We start from the raw sequence: 21,800 nt of genomic DNA, 5'->3' as shown, positions 1-21,800 counted from the left end.
AGGAAGCAACAAGATTATCCAGGATTTGCTGTTGTTTAAGAAGTAAGTGATTGGTTTATAAGGTGTTCATTATATTTTCATGTATGTTTACAGTTTCCCATAGAAGTTGTTAAAAGTAAAAATGTAATTTTGTTTTAAGTTTTTATTTTGGGACAGGGACTCTGTAGTCACAATTGGCTTTCAGATTGACTATGTAGCCCTGGCTGGCCTCAAGCTTGCCATTTTCCTTCCTCATCCTCCTGGGTGCTGGAATGCCTGTACTTATTGGTGGCCACTCACTGTTCAGTTTGTTTTGGTTTGTTCTCTAGATCGCCCCAGTGGAAAATGACAATAGCTATGATGAACTGAAAAGAGATGCAAAGCTTTGTTTGTCACTAATGTCTCAGGGGTTGCTCTACCCTCATCAAGTGCCTTTGGTACTTCAGGTGCTAAACCAAGTAAGTATACGGCTATAATATTTATATCCTCTGTCTAGCATTGTTTTGCCATCCTGGGGGTTTCACAATGGACTATAAAATACACAATACCTGATTTTTGTGGTTGTTTGTATTTTTTCTTTTGAGATAGAGTCTTATTAGGTAGCCCTAACTGGCCTGGAATTTACCAGGTAGACTAGGCTGACCTGTAACACACAACATCCACCTGGCCTCTGACTTTTGTTTCAAGTTTTCTTTTAATATACATGTTGACCAAAAAATAGGCCTCAATTTATATTTGACTCAGCTGCCAACTTCTTTGAATTTGGGCAAGTTCAAGATACAATAAGTATTAAAATGTATTATGAATATGAAGTGTTGATAATGGAAGGGGCTATCATTTTCTTTGGCCATTTTCCTTCCTGGTCTGTGATAGACACAGTGGTTCAGTTACTCTGACTGCTTTGCAGCACAGTTACACAGCAGTATTCTAGTTATACACATTACAAAAGTAGGCATATCCTCACAGTTTTCACTGAAAAATATTTTCCAACAATCTAAAACGGTATTTTAGGGGCATGGGATTTAGTGGTTCTATTTTTTTTTTTTAATTGTTGAGTAGAATTTGAAAACAATGATGACTGGCCACAGATTCTTATTTCTACTTTGTTTCCAAGTAAGAGACAAGCAATTATATGGTGACTATATAGAATCAATATAAAACCTACTAGTATTCCTTAAGAAATTAGATAGAAACAAGTGGAAAGTATACTTACTGGGGGAGATGGGGCACTGAAAATTCCTTCTGTAAAGCAGATCAGTTGAAAGGCAGTAATTGTGTAATTGTTCATCTGCACAACTGCATGGGCCTTTTGGACCTTTTTGCTCTTCAGCTAATTCTGCAGATCTTCAATTTGGAGGCAGACAGACCTGAATTTGAATTTTATTGCAGTACTGGCTTGTATGACTGACAGAGAATCATTTAATCTTTCCACCCTTCAGTTTCCTCAAAAAGTTGGGATTGTTTTTCCAACTAATCTCAATTCACTTCATTAATCCTTCACCTGTCTGCTTCTTGTTCTTATGCCCTCATGTTCATTTTTACTGTCATCTTCTTCTCCTGCCTTTCCTTTCTTCTCTGATTCTCACTCTTCAAATATTTCTTAAGTACTTTCTGTATTTATTCCATGACGAGGAAATATAGCAATAAATGTGACTCTAGTTGTCATGATCCTCACTGCCTTGAATGCCATTGCATTAAAAAAAGAATGTTGTCGCTGGGTGGTGGTGGTGATGGCGGCGGCGGCGGCGGCGGCGGCGGCGGCGGCAGCAGCAGCAGCAGCAGCGCATGCCTTTAATCCCAGCACTTGGGAGGCAGAGGCAGACAGATCTCTGAGTTCAAGACCAGCCTGAGTGAGGTCCAGGACAGGCACAAAGCTACACAGAGAAATCCTGTCTCAAAATCAAAAACAAAAAAAGAATGTTCTTTTCCCTTTAAAAAAAATCTCTTCCACCCTATGTTAAATGCTAAAGCTAGCTAGTATTTTTAAATTTTTTTATTTCTTTTTTGAAATTATAATTACATCCTCTTCTTCTCTTTTATCCCAGAAAACTCTCCCATATACCCTCTCTTTGCTCTCTTTCAATTTTATGGCTTTTTTTTTCCCCCGGTGTGTGTCTGCTGAAATATATATGGATATGCTCTGGGGTAACCATTTATTATTGTTTTTATTTACTTCATTTTTTTCATTCCCTTCCCCAAACTCCTCCCATATCTTCCCCACCTAACTTCATGTCCCTTCCTCTTCCCTCCCTCTCAAAAAAGCCAAACACCATAACAAACAAAATAATAAGATAAGAAATATCAAAACAAAAATGAAACAAAAGCCTACCAAAAAACCATAGTATCTGTTTTGTGTTGGCCAATTTCTTCTGATTCTCTATTAGGGAAAACTGATTTTCTTCTTTTCAGCAAGCATCAACTGCAGATAGCTTCTTGGTTAGCAGTGAGACTATGTGTCTATGCCTCCTTCTCAGTGCTGGGACATTGTCTGTTTTCAACATGTGCAGGTCCTATGCATGTTGTCACAACAGTTTTTCTGAATTCACGTGTACATCAGTCCTATTGTGTCTGAAAGATGCTCTTTCCTTGGAATTATCTACTACCTTTGGCTCTTACAATCTTTCTACCTCCTCTTCTGCATAGATCCCTGAACCTTTGGGGCAGAGGTTTGATAACAATACCCTAATTAGGACTGGGTGCTCCAAAATCTCTCACTCTCTGCTTATTGTCTGGTTGTGGGTGTTAATTACTATCCAGTGCAAGAAGCTTCTCTGAGGATTGAGCAATGCACTGATCTATGGGTATAGCTATATCTCATTAGAAGTAATTTTAATTGCTGTTACTTTAGCAGAGCAATAGTAGTGGGTTTTCCCTTGGGGCCTGTGCCTATCTAGTCTCAGTTTCTTGAGGTTAAATACCTAGTAAGGGATTGGGCAGGGGATGATCCAAGGAAGGGGAAACAGATAAAGGGACTAGGAGGATTAAATGAGGAGGGGAATGGGAGGACAAGGTAAAAGGGAATATGGGAAGGGACAACTAAAGAAAGGCCTTTTGAAAAGCCATATGGAAACCTACTGTAGAAGCTTTTTAAAATATCTACACATAGGTAAGTAATTTAAATGGTGTCTCTGTATGTTGGAGGAGACAGTCCCCAACTAGATGTGCAACCAATTAAAACCTCCAGTGCCAAGAATGGAATATAGCTTATGAGTTGTTAGCCAAAGGGGTTTCATAGCCACCTTCCCACAAAACATCACAGACTATTGCCAAAACTGTTGGTTCATCTCCACAATTTGACGGGTAGGACCCCTTACTGAAGACACCACTTACTTCTGTCAGCAAAACTGAGAGATACAGCTGTTCCTAACTAGAAGCTTCAACCCTCCTGACTAGTGTTCATAATATTGGAAGGTACCCTGCATTCTACCCAAGGAGGAAAGTGATCATCAATATCACCCAACAACAAATGCTGCAGCCTACAATATCAACCTGCCTGCAACATAAACTGGTGTAATAGTGGCACAAATATTATGAGAGTAACTAACTACTTTTGCTTGGATTTATGTCTTAATCTATGAGATGTAATCCATACCTGACACTAGTAGTTAATACTCTTGTTTGCTTCTCAGGCCTTACCTGCTGCTATTGAAAGAAAAATAGAGTACTATGTGGTACTTGGAGGAGTTAATTGTCTTAATTATGAATACTTCTCTCCCAAGAGAGTATTTTGACTTTTACCAGTATCTTACTTCCCCACCATTGAACAGTCAGACATTTTGAATAACTGCCTTGAGAACTTGACCGTACTTCTCTTTACTTAGAAGGAAATGGAAGCTGAAGTTAACTGCAACTATACCTGTGAAAGTAGAATCAAATTAAAATTTTGTATTACTTGTGTGTAATGATATTGTCTTCTTGTTTTTTTATCAGTTCTATTATCGTATATATTCACTTCTCATTCACAGACAGCAAGAAGCAGTTCTTGGCATGCAAGATATACAGTGCTGACCTACCTCCAGACCATGGTATTTTATAACCTCTTTATTTTCCTAAACAATGAAGATGCAGTTAAAGACATCAGATGGCTGATTATATGCCTTTTGGAGGATGAACAGTTAGAGGTAAAACTTAAATTAGAACAAATGGAAACTCAGCTTTAAAAATGTATGATTAGGAGGCTGAGGCATTAGCATTTTCATAAGTTTAAAGCCAGCCTTGGCCAACGAGTGCAATTCATAAGATGTGTTTTATTTAAACATTATTTAACTTTAGTCTGTGTGAGTAGTCATGATTTCCTGTAGTACAGATAAAAACTACTAGATGATTTCTGGATGTATCTTCTCGAAGTTGGTTGACATATCACTTGTTACTGCGTTTTCTTGCCTATGAAAGGAAGGGTTGTAATTAGTCTTTTCTTTTTCTTTTTTTCCTTTTGCTGAAAACAGATTATTTTTCTCATACAATATATCCTGATTATAGTTTCCCTTCCCTCTACTCTTTCCAGTTCCTCCCCACCTCCTCTCCAGACCCACTTCCTTTCTGTCGAATTAGGAAAGAACAGGCTTCTAAAAGATTTAATGACAAAATAAAATAGAGTAAGATATAACAAAAAATATCACATCAAGGTTGGACAAGGAAAGGAGCCCCAAGAGCAGATACAAGAATCAGAGACCTGCCGGGCGGTGGTGGCGCATGCCTTTAGTCCCAGCACTCAGAAGGCAGAGGCAGGCGGATCTTTGTGAGTTTGAGGTCAGCCTGGTCTCCAAAGCAAGTTCCAGGAAAGGCGCAAAGCTACACAGAGAAACCCTGTCTCAAAAAAACAAACAAACGAAAAAAAGAATCAGAGACCTACTTGTTCACACACTTAAGAGTCCTATTAAAATGCTAAGCTAATAGGTATAATATATACACACAGGACCTGTTGCAGACCTGAATAGGCCCATATTTGCTGCTCTGTGAATTCATAAGAGCCTTGCTTAGTTGATGCAGGGGACCTTTTTCTCCTGAGGTCCTCCATCCCCTCTGACTCTTTCACTCTTTCTGATTCCTTTTCTGCAGAGTTCCCTGCGCTTTGAGTGGAGGGATTTGATGGAGACATCCCATTTAGAGCTGTGTGTTCCGAGGACTCACTTCCACTTGTCTTACTGTGGGTCTCTGCATTTGTTCTTGTCTGATGCAGAAGGAAGCTTCTCTGATGATAACTGAATAAGACACTGATCTATGAGTATATCAGAATACTTTTAGGAGTCATTTTATTGAAGCTTTTTTTGTTAGTTTTTGTTGTTGTTTGTGTTCTGTTTTGTTTTGTTCAGACCAGTAGTGTTTGGTTTTACCATAGGTCTCTGGGCTATCTAGTGTCTGGTTCTTGGTCACCCAAGCAGTGTCAAGTATCCTTTCCTTCTTGTAGAGTGGGCCTTAAGTCAGATCAGACATTGGTTGGCTAATCCCACAAGTTCTGTTCCATCATTGCCCTAGCATATCTTGCAGGAAAGACAGATTGTTGGTCAAAGCTTTGTAGCTGGGTTGGTATTTTTGTTTATTTGTGTATTTTTGGTAGCCTGTAGAGTACCTTTCCACACCAAAGACACCAGAACATAGTAGAAATGTACATGAAGGCATACTGAAGAGCACAGAACATACTATTATCTAGTAGACTTAAAATATGACCACTATTGTTATCCCTGCTTGATACAGAGGTCTTAAGTCATATTTTGTACAAAAAGATAATCTTTTAACTCAGCCCAATATAAGAAAAAGCAAGCTGCAATAAATGTAGAATAAGACATAATTATCATTGACCCTGGGAAAGAAAAATACAGAAACTTTCATAAAAATATTATTTACTTTACACACTTTAAAACTAGTTTGTAGTAGAGAATTTTCTATGTTTGTGTATCTATTTCTAAGCATTGAGAAGAGATTGATCTATAGGAAAGTGGGAATGGTGGTTTATCTACTTCCCTAATAAGCTTGTGCAGCTTTCCTGGGTTCAGCAAGCAAATGTCATTCAGACTGTAGGGTACTCACAAACTGCTTATAACAAATTCAGTGAGCCGGGTGGTGGTGGCCCACGCCTTTAATCCCAGCACTCGGGAGGCAGAGGCAAGCAGATCTCTGAGTTCGAGGCCAGCCTGGTCTACAGAGTGAGTTCTAGGAAAGGCACAAAGCTACACAGAGAAACCCTGTCTCGAAAACCAAAAACAAAACAAAAATAACAAATTCAGTGAAAATACTTATATTTATTGTGTTTCTTAGAAACTAACCTAAAGGAATAAAAATGAAAAGTGGAAATCTCAGAAATAATGTTTCCAAGCCTCAGTTTTAGACTATTAATCAGCTTTCTTTGACCATAGCAATACTTGAACATAGCACCGTAGAGAAAGAAAGGGTTTATCTGTATTAACCTGTAGTTTATATACCTTAACTTAGAGGCTTCAGTCCATGACAGATCAACCTGGTTGCTTGTAGGCATATGGTAAAGCAGCATGGTAGGAATGTGGTGGAGCAAACAAAACCACTCATCTAGTCTCCAGAAAGTAGAAAAGCTAGGAAAGAGACTTTTCCCCACTCTTCCCTCTGCGACCAAAGACTTAGGCTGTACCACTTCCTGGTAGTGCCACACTAGAGAATAAGCCTCAAATATATGGACTTTAGGGGGACATTTACGATCCAATCTGTAACAATGCCTTGTCATTAAAATGGTGTTGTATGCCTTAATTAGGAGGCAGATCTCTGTAAATTCAATGCCAGCCAGGACTACATAGTGAGACCCTGTCTCTCTAAAATAATAATAATAGTAGTTAATTAATTAATATTGTCATGAGCCAAGAAGATGGCTTAGCAGATAAAGGAATTTACTGCCAACCCTGACATCTTGCATTTATTTAATCCTGGAACCGACATCTAGGAAAGAACTGACTCCTGAGCATTGTCTTCTGACCACCACACATGTATTGTGGCATGCCATGCCCACACACAGAACTGTTTTGTTTTGTTTTTAATTAAACTTAACTGTCTCTAAGAATGTTTGAGTATGACTCTATTTTCTCCCATTGCTCATAAATAAACATAACTGTGGCTGGGAAGATCACAGTGGGATAAGACCATTTAGAGGGCAGCAAGCATGAAGGCCTGAGTTCAGATCTCTAGCACCTACATAATAAGCCAGGCATGTAGTCACACACAATGAAACTCCAGAGCAGAGACATGAAGATCACTGGGATTTGATGGTCACCAGCCTACTCCCAGGTTCAGTAGGAGACTCACAATCTCAAAGGAATGATAGAGCAGGAAACCTGACATTCTCTAGTGTCCATGTATATAAGCATTTATCTTCACTCCTCTGTCTCTGTCTCTCTCTGTCTCTGTCTCTCTCTCTGTCTCTCTCTCTCTCTCTCTCACACACACACACACACACACACACACACACACATACACAGAATAAGAGAGTAAATTTTAGAACATGTAATAAATAGACCATGGCATTTGTTTAAGCTGTCATATTTTGGTGGTATCCTCAAATATTTTGAACAAAGAATGAGAAAAAAAACAACAACAACAGGCATGGTAGTACATACCTGTAATCCCAGCAGGAGGCCAACTTAGGCTCTATGAAACTGCCTCAAACCAACAAAAGCAGGGGAAGAAAAACAGTAGGGCCCAGGTTGCATATGGGTTTCTGTTGCATTAATTTTGTATCTGAAACCTTGTCTAGAGACAAGAGTATGGAATCTCCCTTACAGAGTTGAAGAGTATTGCATGGATCAAGGCTGTGCAATTATTGTACAGATGGTCAGATGATTATGAATGACCTGCTCAGGCCTCAGCACAGGGTTTGGCTGTGCTCGTTGAGGAAATGGATGCTTTTCACCTTGCTCTATAGTTCTGGTCTGCAAATTTTGTTAATAATGAAAAGAACTGTAAAGTCAAATCTGGATTTGAAGAGTCTTAGTAAACCAGAGCAAGACCTTAGACAAAGTGAAAATTTGAGAAAGCAAGTAATGATCAGAAGTGGTCACCTTCTTTCCTGTGGACCACTACTACTTAAATCACCTTCTTTTCCATGGAGCACTGCTAATTAAATCACCTTCTTTCATGTGGAACACAACTACTTAAATTACCTTATTTCCCATGGAGCATTGCTACTTAAAGTATGTCCAGCCTTTGGATTGAATAGGTTTTTATAAATCATATTGAGCTTAGTTTGTTTCTATTGTAATACTTCCTTTGAAGACTGTTAGATTTTAGGGAGGGTATGTGTTGTTATGAATGATAGAAAAAGAATGCTAAATAGGATTGAGGATGTAGCTCAGTTGGAAGAGGCTTGCCTTACACCACATATACCAAGCATGGAACATGCTTGTCATCCCAGCATTTGGGAGGGGGATTAGCATCTTCCCAGAATGCAGCAGGTGATATCGAATTTTACTTCAGATTTGTTACTATTTAATTTAAAATTGTCCTTTGTGTAACCTCAGCTATACAGCAGGTTTGAGGCCAGCCTATCTACATCAAACCCTGTCTTAATTCAGCAACAATAATATGACTCTAATTTCTTACATCTAACTGTTGATGAGACTGACTGTAAAGCAAAGTTGTTTTTGTTTTCAACCTGTTATTAGTTGAAAAACATCCTCCCAAGAAAATGTGTGATCCTTAGCTTACTGTCACTTAGAATGAGTCTTATCAGAACATCAAAATTAAAAGAAGTGTTTTCTTAGATCTGTAGTTAAAAGTACCTTTGTATAAATAAAATTCAGGCCCAGTGAGATAACTTAGCAAGTAAAAGGCTCCTGTTGCCAAGCCTGGTGATCTGAGTTCCAGGTGTGCATTATGGAGCAAGTAATAATTACAAGTAATAAAAAAAGTAAATAATTCAAGAAAAATACATTGTCGCCCAACCTGCTGGTGAGCTGTTGTCCTATCATTGTTCTTCCCGGTTCTTACCAAGGTGGGTCTGTGTAGGGAGGAGGTGCTGACGAGATAGGAGGGCAGACACAGGTGGCTGATCAGAGGAGGCAGGCAGAATCCGTAGTGAAAACACATTATATCACTGAGATAAGTAAGGATAAGGGGTTGAGTAATAACTGTTTTGAAAATTCTGTTTGGGGAACTTTCCATGGAAATTCCTGTTACTTGGGACTTTTAAAAAATGTTTCTCTAAGCCCCATGTAGTGGTGCATATTTGGAATCCTAGCATTTGGGAACCTAAACCAGGAAGAACATGTATTAAAGATCTGATCTTAAAAAATAGAAGGGAGATGAGCTGAGGATGGTAAAGCGCTGTAGAAAGCAGAAGACTATTTGCGTTGCCAGAGACTGGGTTCTATGCCTGGTGTTCCTTGCAGTACTTAGAGCCTTATTTTTCCTAAGTAAGATTTCATAAATAGAACAGTGCAGGATCTGCAGGTCATAGATGTGATGGATAAGCATATAATCATGTGAACAGGCAGCTTCTCTAGAGTACTGTGTAACATTATAGACTTATTTCACATTTGTTACTACTTAATAAAGCATTGTGCTTTCTCTAAACAGAAAATGCCCATTACTATGACATATGGCAAATAAAGCCATCATTGGAATAGCATGATAGAAAATGTTATATATATCAGTAATAACTAGCTAAGTCTTACTTGTGATTGAATTGAAAAAACTTTATAATTGAGAGCTGATTTTCTAAAGTTTACAAATTTAAAGAAAAAGATTAGAAGTGTGAAGAGATAATATGTTTTTGACTAATAAAATGAAATAATTCTTTTTTTTCCTCACATTGTAAAGCTATAATTGGCATGTAAATTCTGACTAAATCTTGCCCAAAAAAAAAAAAAAATGAAAAATAAAAAAATTCCTAAATCTAGGTCTTAATACTGGGAAAGAGTGATCCTGGAAGTATTGGGGTATTTATTAGCAGCTTGGAGGAAAATCAGTTGGAACATTTCACACTGTAACATACTCCATATAGTAAAGTAGTATCATCTCACTTTTTTAAGTTAAGGAAACTGAAATACATATTTGGCTATTTGTAGGAACTTAAAGCGGAGATGACTTTTTAAGCCTTCAGATGACATCAAATCTCACTGTAAGAATATTAGAAACTTAAATTTAACAATTAAGCTTCAGACCAGAGAAAAATGTTGTTACATACAATAATCATCAAATTTTTGTAAACTAATTGTAGACATATAAAGACAAAACAAACTACAAATAATGACCATAGAAATGCAAACAATACACAAGACATCTGTACTTAACTTTTAATATATCTTCTGTTTATCCACAAAGCACAGAGTGTGTTGCTGCTGGCCAGTGTGACTACTGCCCACATTCCAATTCTGTGTCATAGCATGTCAGCATTATTCTTTTTACAGAGTTGATAGTACACAGTTGATAGTCATAAAATTGTTGAGTCCTTCACATTGGGTTATCCTAAATCAGTCAGAATCCATCAAAAGTTAAATGCAGTAACACTGGCTGGCTGGATGTGGTGGTGCACACCTGTGATTTCAGGTACTCTGACGTTTGAAGAAAAGATTGGAAGTTCATGAGCATCAGCCTGGGCAACTTAACAAGATCCTGTCGACCTAAAAACAAAAGGGATTAGGGATGGAACTCACTGATAGAACACTTCTAACATAGGCAGGGGCCTGGGCAACTTAGTGAGACCTTGTTTCAAAGTACAAATTAAAGAGAGGCCTCAGTGATGGAGTGCTTGCTTAGCTTAAATGAAGCCCTTAAATTCAGTCCCAGTAGCACATATTTATAGAAAACAGGGCAACCAAATGACAATACAAAGAACCTCTCAAAGAATACAGAGCCAAACATTGACTTTTTTGTTTATTTTTTGAACATTTGTTTTTATTATTTTATGTGTTAATTTATGGAGACATTTTATTTTATGTATACTAGTTATACTTCTGTAACCCTAATGCGGCTTTTATCTATTTTGAGGCCACAGAAACCTGGGGAATCTGGTGATGGCTGTCATAAAAAAGAAAGAAAAAGTAAATTTTACATACAATTCTAAGAAAGTTCTCCACTCAACTTTTTAGTGCCACTCTGTCCTTTATCACCTCAGACTTAGGATCTCAGTTCTAATAGAAATGATTAATTATCTCTCCAGGTTCGAGAAATGGCTGCTACCACCTTAAGTGGTCTGCTACAGTGTAACTTCCTTACCATGGACAGTGCCATGCAGATTCATTTTGAGCAACTTTGCAAAACAAAACTACCCAAGAAAAGAAAGCGAGACCCTGGATCTGTGGGAGATACCATTCCTTCTGCAGGTAATATTAACAAATCCCCACACCTTTGGCGAATTAAGAAGACTTGCTTAAACATTTGAAGTACTTGTTTGTGTTCACGTCTTGGCTAGATGCTGGGAATAATTGTCCCTACTTTTTACAAATTGGCATGAAGAAGACAGGACCTGGAATGAAAAGGCTAAAATTATATGTACAAAGCTTGTTCACTATTGCATACAGCAGCTTTTTAATAAGGCAGTTCTAACCTCCACCTAAAATAAGTACATAAAGACAGATCTAGAATTGGTTATTTTGGAGGATTTAAGCTATCTTGTGTTCAGAATTTAGGATTTATGTATTAGTGCACTAAGAAAAAAAACATTTGCTGCCATGCTTGGGACTTGAGTTTGATCTCTGGTATCCATGATGGAAAGGAAGACTTTCTCCCACAAGTTTCCTGTGACTTTACTTGCATACCATGCCACTCAGGTGTGTGCTTGTGCAGATGTGCACATGTAAGTGGGAGTACACACACAAAATAAATACTTACTTTAATAAAAATGGGAATTGGCCAGGAAGATTGCATGGTTAGTAAAACACTTGCCCTACAAGCCTGGGGCCCTGAGTTTGATTGTTAGCACCTACGTAAAAAGCCAGATGTGCTGTCCCATAACTGCAGCACTGGGCAGTAGAGACAAGCAGGTCCCCAGGTCTCAGTAAAAGACCTTGACTCAAAAAACTATACATAATTATAGAGATGGCTTGGTGGTTACACATCCTTACTGTTAGAGACCCAAGTTCTGTTTCTAACATCCACATCTAGAGCCTCACACCTGCCTGTAACTCCAGCTCCATTAGAATTCAATACCCCTTTTCAGCTTCTGTGGGAACTCATGTGCATATGCACATACATACACACATACACAGAAATAGAAATATTAAAAATACATATATTCAAAAGAAATGGTGAAACGCTCCTGAGGAACAAGACCTGAGATTGACTTCTGTTGTCTACATTTATGTGCATAACAGGGATACATGCATACAGAAAAGAAAAAGTTTTAAGGAACCAGAGGCGCCTTTGCTTCTGTCTAGAGAGGGAATGTTGGATAGTCATGTGTGGCTCTATGAGGGAAATCACTTCAAAGAAATGCAATACCGAATAAATTACTTTTTAGTACTATGTACTGTGAACACAGTAAAACAGCTATGATACCTCTAGGGACCACCAGTATATGTGTGATCTGTTGTGCAAAATGTTAATGCAGTATAGACTGTAATTACTAGTCAGTTGATGAAAGGATGAGAAGAGTCATAGGAGCTTCTGAGGTAATTGAGCATAAATCAGATGCCGTAAAGTCTGACCATCATGTTATGTTTGAAGAAAAATTACTACAGGGAGACATCTGACTATAAGCCCAAAGAAATAGAAACAATGTAGAAAAATTAGTAAATATAAAATTCATTAAATTTGTGCAAAGTGCCTAGGATATGAAGTTCTTATACATTAGAGCCATAGTTATATCATAATTATTGAATACCCAGTATTAAGTATTTATGTATTAAGTATTAATGCCAAACTCCAATAGAGTATCAACATTCTAATTTTCTTTGAGAATAAAATGTTTAAGTCTTTATTATGCCAAATAGCATTGTTTATCATTTTTAGTACTCCAACATCTCGTTTTCTTACCCTTTCCTTCTGTTCATAGACACACCTAGAATAGATTTACATAAGAATATACATTACAGGGGCTGGAGAGATGGCTCAGAGGTTAAGAGCACTGCTTGTTCTTGCAAAGGTCCTGAGTTCAATTCCCAGCAACCACATGGTGGCTCACAACCATCTGTAATGAGACCTGGTGCCCTCTTCTGGCCTGCAGGCGTACTTGCAGACAGAACACTGTATACATAATAAATAAATAAATCTTTATAAAAAAAAAAGAATATACATTACAGCTTTATTGAGAATCTCTGAGGAGAACTAGAAATGTGGCTTAGTGTAATGAGTTTTTGACGAATATGCATCATGTCCTGAGTTCAATACCAGATACTACCAAAAAGATGGAAACAGATTTAGGTGTGTCAGTCATAGTGTGGTGGGGAGCTTAGCTCATGTGAGGCCCTGTGTTTGATCAATCCCAGCACTACTGGAAGGGGAGAGGGAAAGCGAGAAAGGAAGCAGGGAATGTGGGTATTTGAAAACACTTGGACTTACACCATTGAGGAAGGAACAGACAGACCCCTTGAGGTAGACCTGTATTGCAGTTCTGCTTGAAGAAATGCATTTGTCATGCATGGTGGTGCATCTTGTGTGGGGACAGTCACATAGAGAAAATATTACCTAATCTGGGAGATTGGATCAGAAATTGTACTTAGAATATGAATGAGCTGTTCAAGAAAATTGTTGCTGTGTTTGTTTTTAACAATAAGATCCATTCCTGGCTAGCAACAATTATACTGTCACTGAGGGACAACTATAGAATGTCTCTAAAATTCTTGCAGGTTCTAGTTCAGCCCAGAAATCATGCTTTTTGTATGTACTTGTAAATTTATATTTAAATGGGGGAAATGTGCACACTGAAAGCACATCTAGTATGAATGACAGTTTATTTCAATGTAAAGGATGTATATGTTGTTGTTTTCATTACAGAGTTGGTCAGACGTCATGCTGGTGTTCTTGGACTTGGTGCATGTGTTCTTTCTAGCCCTTATGATGTTCCCACCTGGATGCCCCAGCTCCTTATGAATCTCAGTGCACATTTGAATGATCCCCAGCCTATTGAGGTATGTTCTGTATGGTCCAGAGAATGATCTATAATAGCTATATTTTCAGTTTCGTATGAGTGAGTTTAAATACACAGCAAGCCGCCGGGCGGTGGTGGCGCACGCCTTTAATCCCAGCACTCGGGAGGCAGAGCCAGGCGGATCTCTGTGAGTTCGAGGCCAGCCTGGGCTACCAAGTGAGTTCCAGGAAAGGCGCAAAGCTACACAGAGAAACCTTGTCTCGAAAAACCAAAAAAAAAAAAAAAAAATACACAGCAAGCCACAGTAAAAGAATAAATAGCAAGTAGCAGGCAGATATCAGACAAACAGACAGAGAGACAACAAAGTACCATCAAATTTGGAGACTAAGTATATCTAGCAGAAATCAACTGGTAAAGCACCTTTAAGGCAGCCAGCTGGAGTTCCTAATAAAGAAAGTCTCAGGCAGAGCAGAGTATATCCTCTGGTGAGGCTTCCAAGTAAAAGAACAAATAGCAGATAGAGATAACATAGTCAAATCAAATGCTTACAACAGCAGAACATTACTGTGGAAGTTTACAGTTGAGCTGAACTTGCCAATTTTCCCACTGCAAGTGCTTTTATATTATGGGATAAACAGAGGCAGCCTCTGCTGGAAGTGGTTTGCCTTCTGGCTGTCCTCTCTGCCACAGAGTTAAAGAGGCTAAATCATTCCCAGACAAGGGGCCTTAGAGAACACAATATACACATGCTTGGGGCCAACTCTATTTCCAGATCCAGCTTCTTAGTGAACTCAAACAGCACATAACAATTTACCAAAATAATGTACATCCCAAAGTATAATTCTTACTTGTCAGTTTATTTGTATCACTTGATAAATACTTTCCTGCCCACTTTGAACTTACTGCTTTATAAAGCTAGTGCCTCAGCTGGGAGGTGGTAGTGCGTGCCTTTAATCCAGCACTCAGGAGACAGAAGCAGGTGGATCTCTGAGTTTGAGGCCAGCCTGGTCTGTAGTTCCAGGACAGCCAAGACTACACAGAGAAACCCTATCTCGAAAAAAATCTAAAACAAAAAAACAAACTACTGTCTCTGATAGGGTCACGTTTACTCTGTAATTATTAAAGCCTTGCAGAGACATTTCTCCTGTGTATAACAAAATAAAATTAAATTCTGTAGCTTCTCTCCTTTCTAGATACAAAGCACTAGCTACAAAGTTAGGTTTCTTGTCACTGTTATTCTGGCATTTTGTATCTGGAAAGTCTCTCATCTCACTGAGGGCTAATGTTAAACTAGAAGTAGTGATTATATTATCTAGTAGTGAGCACCCATGCTCCTTAGCTAAACAGGTCCACTTTGTAAATACAATATGTATTGAAACTGATCTAGCAATGTGGCAGTACATTCCAGTACTTTGTCCTGAAATGAAGCTTAGTAATTTTACAGAACATTAGTAGTTTGGAGACAGAAAATTGACTTGGTTTTCTAACATTGTAGCATTTGCAGTGTGTGAGAGTTCAGGTCTAGGTGGATTCTAATGTAGCTGAAGATAACCAATATTTAACTCTGGTTAAAATATACATGGGTTGATTACAGATGACTGTAAAGAAGACTCTGTCCAATTTCCGAAGGACACACCATGACAACTGGCAAGAACACAAGCAGCAGTTCACTGACGATCAGCTGCTTGTCCTCACTGACCTCCTTGTGTCACCGTGCTATTATGCATAGAGGGTGAGTTACGTGTGACATCCCCAGCACTGTCATTCCACTGGTGACTGAGAAAAGAATATCTACAAGTTTTTAAACTTTGCTGACATTTTAGATGTAACTGCTTAGGTAAAATGGAAAGAGTTGTTTGTTTTGACTTTTTAAGACAGGGATAACTGTGTAGACCAGGCCAGCTTTGCATCTGGAATGATTCCCCTACCTTAGCCTCATGAGTACTAGGTTTGCAGCTGTGTGCCCGCACACCTGACTGTGAGCATGGCTTTTGAGGTGGTGGGTATATAGTTCAGAGGTGGAGCCTAGATTTAGCACCGATGAGACCCTGGGTTCAATTTCCAGCACTGAGGTAAACAAACATGATGGCCTGTGCCTTTATCCTCAGAGTTTTGTTGGGTGGGTGTGTAGGCTGTTTTTTTGAGGCAGTGCTTCACTGTGTAACCCTGGCTGCCTGGATCTTGCAGCCCTCCTGCCTCTGCAGACATTCCAGGTATTTGTCTCTATATTCCACTAATCTCAGAGTTTAAAAGCAGCCCTGGGTTACAGACTGAGATTCTGTCTCAATAAATAAATAAATATAGCTTTTGCTGTGGGCCCTGGAAATAAGTCCCATAGAATTTCTCATGGTTTTGTTTCCATTTTTAGGCAGGCAATTTATGTGACTGCTGTGGGACAGTTAAATGTAACTTATTTAAACAAATAAGTTACATTAGTAGCCTGGGATAGTCAGATGAAAGAAAAGAAATTGTAGTGTAAATTGCTTCATGAATGGGATATTTGGGGTTGTACTGGAAACTGTGTTCTACAGTCATGAGAACACTTCATCTGGTTGTTTTTTTTTTTTTTTTTTTTTTTTTTTTTTTTTTTTTTAAATGTGTGTGACTATTTGGCTTGTATGTGTGTCGCATGTGCATGGCATGCTTGTGGAGATCAGAAGAGGGAACTGAGTTACAGATGGTTGTAAGTGTGGTTACTTGGAACAGATGCAAATACTCTTAACTGCTGAGCATTCATCTGGATTCTTTTTTGTTTGTCTGGGTTTTTTGTTTTTGTTTTTGATTTTTGGTAGAGTCTAAAACTCACTCTGCCTCTCCCCCTTCCAGAGTGCTGGTATTAAAGGTATTCCTCACCATGCGCAGCTCATCTAAATTCTCTTAATTACCCTTTGTAAAAAGGGGGGTCCAGGAAGTCTTTGTATAGACAAGGGTTGGGAAAATGAAGAAAATCTATTTGGTGGGATTTTACAACTGAGTGTTTTGTTACCTAACAATTTTTTTTTTTTTTCCTTAATGCAGATGACTAGTCCTGATTTGGGGCTCAATTCATCAAAAATTCCAGATCCTCAGGTACCATCTGTGGTGACTCTCCAGGTCTCACGACTCAGCCTCTGTTGAGCTCTCATCATTTTAGTGGCTTCTGTGTTTGGCCTCCTTAGTCTCTATTCACAGGTTCTCAGCTGCCATTTGATTCCCTAACTTGCCCTGAAGTGTTCCCAGAATACTGATCACTTTTTCTTTGAGACATATGACAAAGTCACAAAGTCTCAGACTAGAAATAATCCAGTATGATCATGGCATCATGACCAAACAGTCTAGAAACTTGTTGAAAAAACAAAACCATTTCCTTGAATGGAGAATGCTCATCAGTAATGTGAGTCCTGTCATTTCATTCATCTCAAATTATTTTGAATTCTTCTTCAAAGGCTGTTGGTTTGTTCAGTGGTAGTAGGCCATGGGCCATGAATCTGAAGTCTGCACAGCCTTGGGACTGGAGAGCCATGAAGAGAAAAGGATCAAAGGGGGCAAGTCTCAGAGTTAACCTATGACCTGACAGATTGACCACAATGCAGAAGTCTGTGTCTGTGTCCCCACAGACTGGAGTTTTTGGTGCTGAATAAGAGCCAATTGCTGAAAAATTGGGGGTCTGGTGAATAAATTTCAGAGTGATTTGTATGTGTATTCAGTGTGTGATTTTAAAAATAAAAACAACATCAATAAACACCTTGGTTGGTTGCTTTTTGCCCTATAGTCTTCATAAATACTGTTTGGCACCTCACCTAGAAATATGTTGCACCTCATAAAAACGGATGATTGCTGTGTTTATAGAAATTTTCTTTTAATATCTCCGCCCCCCCTTCTCTTTATCTCTCCCTCTTCCCCACTTCTCAGCCTTCCTGCCTGCAGAATCATGAAAGTAATAAGACTTGGTATTTGACTTATTTAGTGTGTTACATAGATGTAAAAGATTGCATAAACCATAGAGGTAACATTGGCAAAACTTTGTATAGATGCAGCCCTTGTGTGACTGGTTTGTAAAGATTCACACACAACTTTTTACTACAGGATTTTGTACCTAAAGAATACCGGTTTTTGGTGTGTGTTTTGAAATTATTTTATCTTCTCATGTTACAAAAGCTGAAATGTGGGACTTTTTAAAGTTCATTTAATATTAGAATGTACTTTTTTGTGTGTATCTCTAAGTGATAACATGTTTGCCTGTCACAACTTTATAATGTACAAAGTATCTTCTAGTTGGAATAACTCAAAAGTTGATGAATAGCATCTTGTGACACACCCTTAAAGGACACTGCAATATATTTTTTAGTATCTACATGCTGACCATCCCAATCTAAGCACTTCAGTGGTCTTGATACAGTATTGAAGTGTCAGCATACACAGGAATAATCCCTGTATAGAGTAGTGCCTAATTGACTATTTCAATTGTGTAACTAGTTTAAAACCCAATAAAAAGGATTGTTTTTAATGCCTGACTTTTGTCTTCATTAAGAGAAGACAGTTTTGTAGGTAGTAACTTTTACAGATTATTTGCCTTCTTAGGTTTAGATCTGTGAATATCTTTCTTTTGACCAGAATGAATTACGTAACTCTGCCCTGTTGAGTGCGGTGGCCAGACTCACTAGGTGTGCTCTAAGTGCTCATTAGCCACATGTGACTAGTGAAAGGTGAACTTTTCTGTCATCACAAGAATGGTTAATTCTTCGAGTAGTGAAACTTTGAATTGTTGGGGCCACTTCAGCTTTTTCTTCCTCCTTCCTATTTTATTTGTTTATTTATTATTAGTTTTGTTATGGAAAATTGAGAAAGAACTCCCAAGGGAGGAATACTCCAGCTTTTTCTAAGCTACATAAAAACATGCTTTAGCAATGGCTCCTAAGTGGGAATTAAAAATATATAAAGTGTTTGGTAGTCAGCATGTTCTTTAGTTAAAATTTCGCTGGATGGGATTTAAACTTCACCATCTTTTTAAAGTGCCAAGGTGGCACCTACTAGTAAAGCATTCTGGATCCTGAGCCAGAAGACTACAGAGTGAGATTTTTTAACATCTCAAAAAAGCTCCTTATTGATTCAGTCTATCAGTGTTGAATGCCTGATGAAAACCAAGATCTAGATTCTACTCAACCTAAAAGCAGAGTCCCTTAATCTGAGTACCCAGCATGCTCCCTGGTAACTACAATATCAGGTTTGTTGCTTATTAGCTTGACATTTCCCCCAGATTATACTGTGAATCTTGAAATTAAATATTCTATCATTGCATGATTAATTTACTACAAGTGGTCCCAAGTTGGAGAGGGAGAAAAAAGAACTGGATGGCTAATAATGTCTAATACAGCTATTAGAATATGTGATACAATAAGAAGGGTCGAGATAGAGGATCAAGAGCTGTCAACAGGGCACAGCTGTCAGGGAGCAGAGAGGCAAGCAGTATTAGAAAGCCATTGTTGGTTGGACTGGAAAGAGCATAGGTTTCTGTGAGCTTTGATGAAAAAGGAAAAGAGAAAACATGGATTTGTAAGATCAAATCTTTAGTTTCTGAAGGGATCTTTTGAAAATTCTTATATTTTCTTATATTATATATCCAAGGATGAAGATATTTAGGTCAAGAGCTCCTGATTAAGTTGTTTGCCACCGTGCCCTATGAATGTGAACATTTTATTGGCCTTAATACGTGCTTTCCCCAAATACACATGTTAATGCATGTCAACTGGTTTGGACCTGTTCATGTATTAATACATTGTTAGCCCTGATTGTTTGCAGATTTTGCCTTTTGTATTAGTGTACCAGTGTTATCCAGTTTATCATATCAACCTTACTGCTGTATTTTGTATGCATTACTATTTTGTATTTCTGAGTAACCCCACATAGCTCAAGAACCATGCGCCCTAACTACCTTTTTTTCCTAGATCTCTAGATCCTATACAATAGTTTTTGTGTTTTTCAATATGAGGTACCACTGATGGCTGTAGTCCAACATGAACATTTTGTTATCACTTTTGTATAAATAGAAATTATGCAAGCAGTAGTTAATTTATTTGGAGAGACATATAATTTGGGTCAGAATTTCCACTCTTAACTGCTAATTAGTCTTTTTTTCCTCAGTTGTTTCTAGGGCCCAACGTTACCCTTACTGACAGCATATCTTAGAACTGATATATTGCCAAGTGTCTGGGGAGTAGAACACAATTTAGATGGAAATTAGTTGCGAATTTTTCTTGAGTATTCTTTTTCTTTTCTGTAGACCAGGCTGAGTATTCTTTTTCTAAACAGAATTCTAATATTTCTTTCACGAAGCCCTCCAACGTGTTTCTTAGCAAAAAGTACAGGAAAAATTAAATTTCTTTGAAACTTGTTACTAGTTTGTATTTATAAAGAAAAACAACAGAAAATGGAGGGAGGCTCTAGTAGCAACAGCGCCAGAAAATATTCCACCTGGATAGAATCAAGGTTCTGGTTTCTAGTATCATTTGAAAGAAGGCACATTTAAATAGCATTCTCTATTTCTAAGTAGTGGATGAGATTAGAAAAGAGCCCAGTTAACCAGGCTAGAATCCTGAAGGAGTAAACTAGATACGTTTTGCGCCCATAATAACAAACTTAAGAGTGTCTGCTGGGCTGTAGAGATGGCTCAGAGGTTAAGAGCACTGCTTTTACTTCCAGAGGTCCTGAGTTCAATTCCCAGCAACCACATGGTGGCTCACAACCATCCGTAATGAGATCTGGTGCCCTCTTCTGGCCTGCAGAGATACGTGCAGATTATACATAATAAATAAATCTTTTTTAAAAAGGGTGGGGGGCGGAGGATGGGGATTTAGCTCAGTGAAGGCCCTGGGTTCGATCCTCAGCTCCAAAAAAACAATATAAGGATCTAAGCCATTGCTAGCTGGGCGGTGGTGGCACACACCTTTAATCCCAGCACTCGGGAGGCAGAGGCAGGCGGATCTCTGAGTTCGAGGCCAGCCTGGTCTACAAAGCGAGTTCCAGGAAAGGCGCAAAGCTACACGGAGAAACCCTGTCTCGAAAAACAAAAACAAACAAACAAACAAAAAAAGCGTTTTGTTATTTGATGACTCTGACTAAAACAAAAGCCAAATTGAGTTTGTTACTTTAGACGTGTGGACTTTAGGTAGGAGATCAGAAGCTAACGTTTTTGTTGGTGTTTATTAAAAATAGGCCATGCCGGGCAGTGGTGGCGCACGCCTTTAATCCCAGCACTTGGGAGGCAGAGGCAGGGGGATCTCTGTGAGTTCGAGGCCAGTCTGGTCTACAGAGCGAGATCCAGGGAAGGCGCAAAGCTACACAGAGAAACCCTGTCTCGAAAAACAAAACAAAAAAAAAAACAAACAAAAAAAATAGGCCAACCTGGATTGCGCAATCACTTTTCAAGAATTCCACACTCAACACAATTTAATAGTTCCTGTTTTCTGTTTTACTTTGCACCCACCCTTACTACATCTAATACATATACGTGTGTTGAAATTGATTTAAATTGTCATAATAACTTCACGGCCTAGTGAGAAAGCCAGGAGGGCCAGCTTGAAGGCTGTCCGCAGGCACTCTCAGCTCCCTCGGGAGGCCTGTGGAGAGAGGCACTCATTACAGACTCCCAGTCGCCACCTAAGACAAGGCCTTACCTCAGGGTTGCACTATGCTTGGCGTCCCTTAACTGTCTTCCTTGCTGTGTATCACCATCAGTCTCAAGCAACCCTGTAGTCCGGGCGCACGCCCACGAGGGTGAGGCCGGCTCTGCGCACTTCACAGTCCTGGCGCCTGGCGGGCGGGGAGGGTGCGAGCAGGCGGGGCGGCCAGGGTTGGA

At 38.8% G+C, this 21,800-nt stretch overlaps 1 protein-coding gene and 1 long non-coding RNA gene across 3 annotated transcripts in view; one reads left to right on the top strand and one right to left on the bottom strand.

Moving 5' to 3' along the window:
- The window catches only part of Psme4 (proteasome activator subunit 4), a 128,573-nt gene extending 110,886 nt beyond the window's left edge, over nt 1–17,687 (top strand). For both annotated transcript variants that reach the window (XM_059275126.1, XM_059275124.1), the window contains 6 exons: nt 309–437; nt 3,945–4,100; nt 11,099–11,261; nt 13,873–14,006; nt 15,561–15,698; nt 16,985–17,687. In XM_059275126.1, coding sequence (XP_059131109.1) covers nt 309–437; nt 3,945–4,100; nt 11,099–11,261; nt 13,873–14,006; nt 15,561–15,695 — 717 coding nt within the window. In that variant the 3' untranslated portion in view covers nt 15,696–15,698; nt 16,985–17,687. The remainder of the gene's footprint in view (nt 1–308; nt 438–3,944; nt 4,101–11,098; nt 11,262–13,872; nt 14,007–15,560; nt 15,699–16,984) is intronic.
- LOC131920707 (uncharacterized) lies at nt 4,207–13,643 on the bottom strand. Its single transcript, XR_009381752.1, has 3 exons — nt 13,438–13,643; nt 10,231–10,559; nt 4,207–4,362 (listed from the first exon to the last, which is right to left on the bottom strand). It is a non-coding gene; the product is annotated as an uncharacterized LOC131920707 (long non-coding RNA).
- Nucleotides 17,688–21,800: the final 4,113 nt, after the last annotated feature.

This window comes from Peromyscus eremicus, chromosome 10 (genome assembly GCF_949786415.1).
Source record: "Peromyscus eremicus chromosome 10, PerEre_H2_v1, whole genome shotgun sequence".
Classification (NCBI taxonomy): Eukaryota; Metazoa; Chordata; class Mammalia; order Rodentia; family Cricetidae; genus Peromyscus; species Peromyscus eremicus.
Note: the sequence above shows the minus strand (reverse complement) of the source record. Positions and strands in the feature narration are given on the sequence as shown.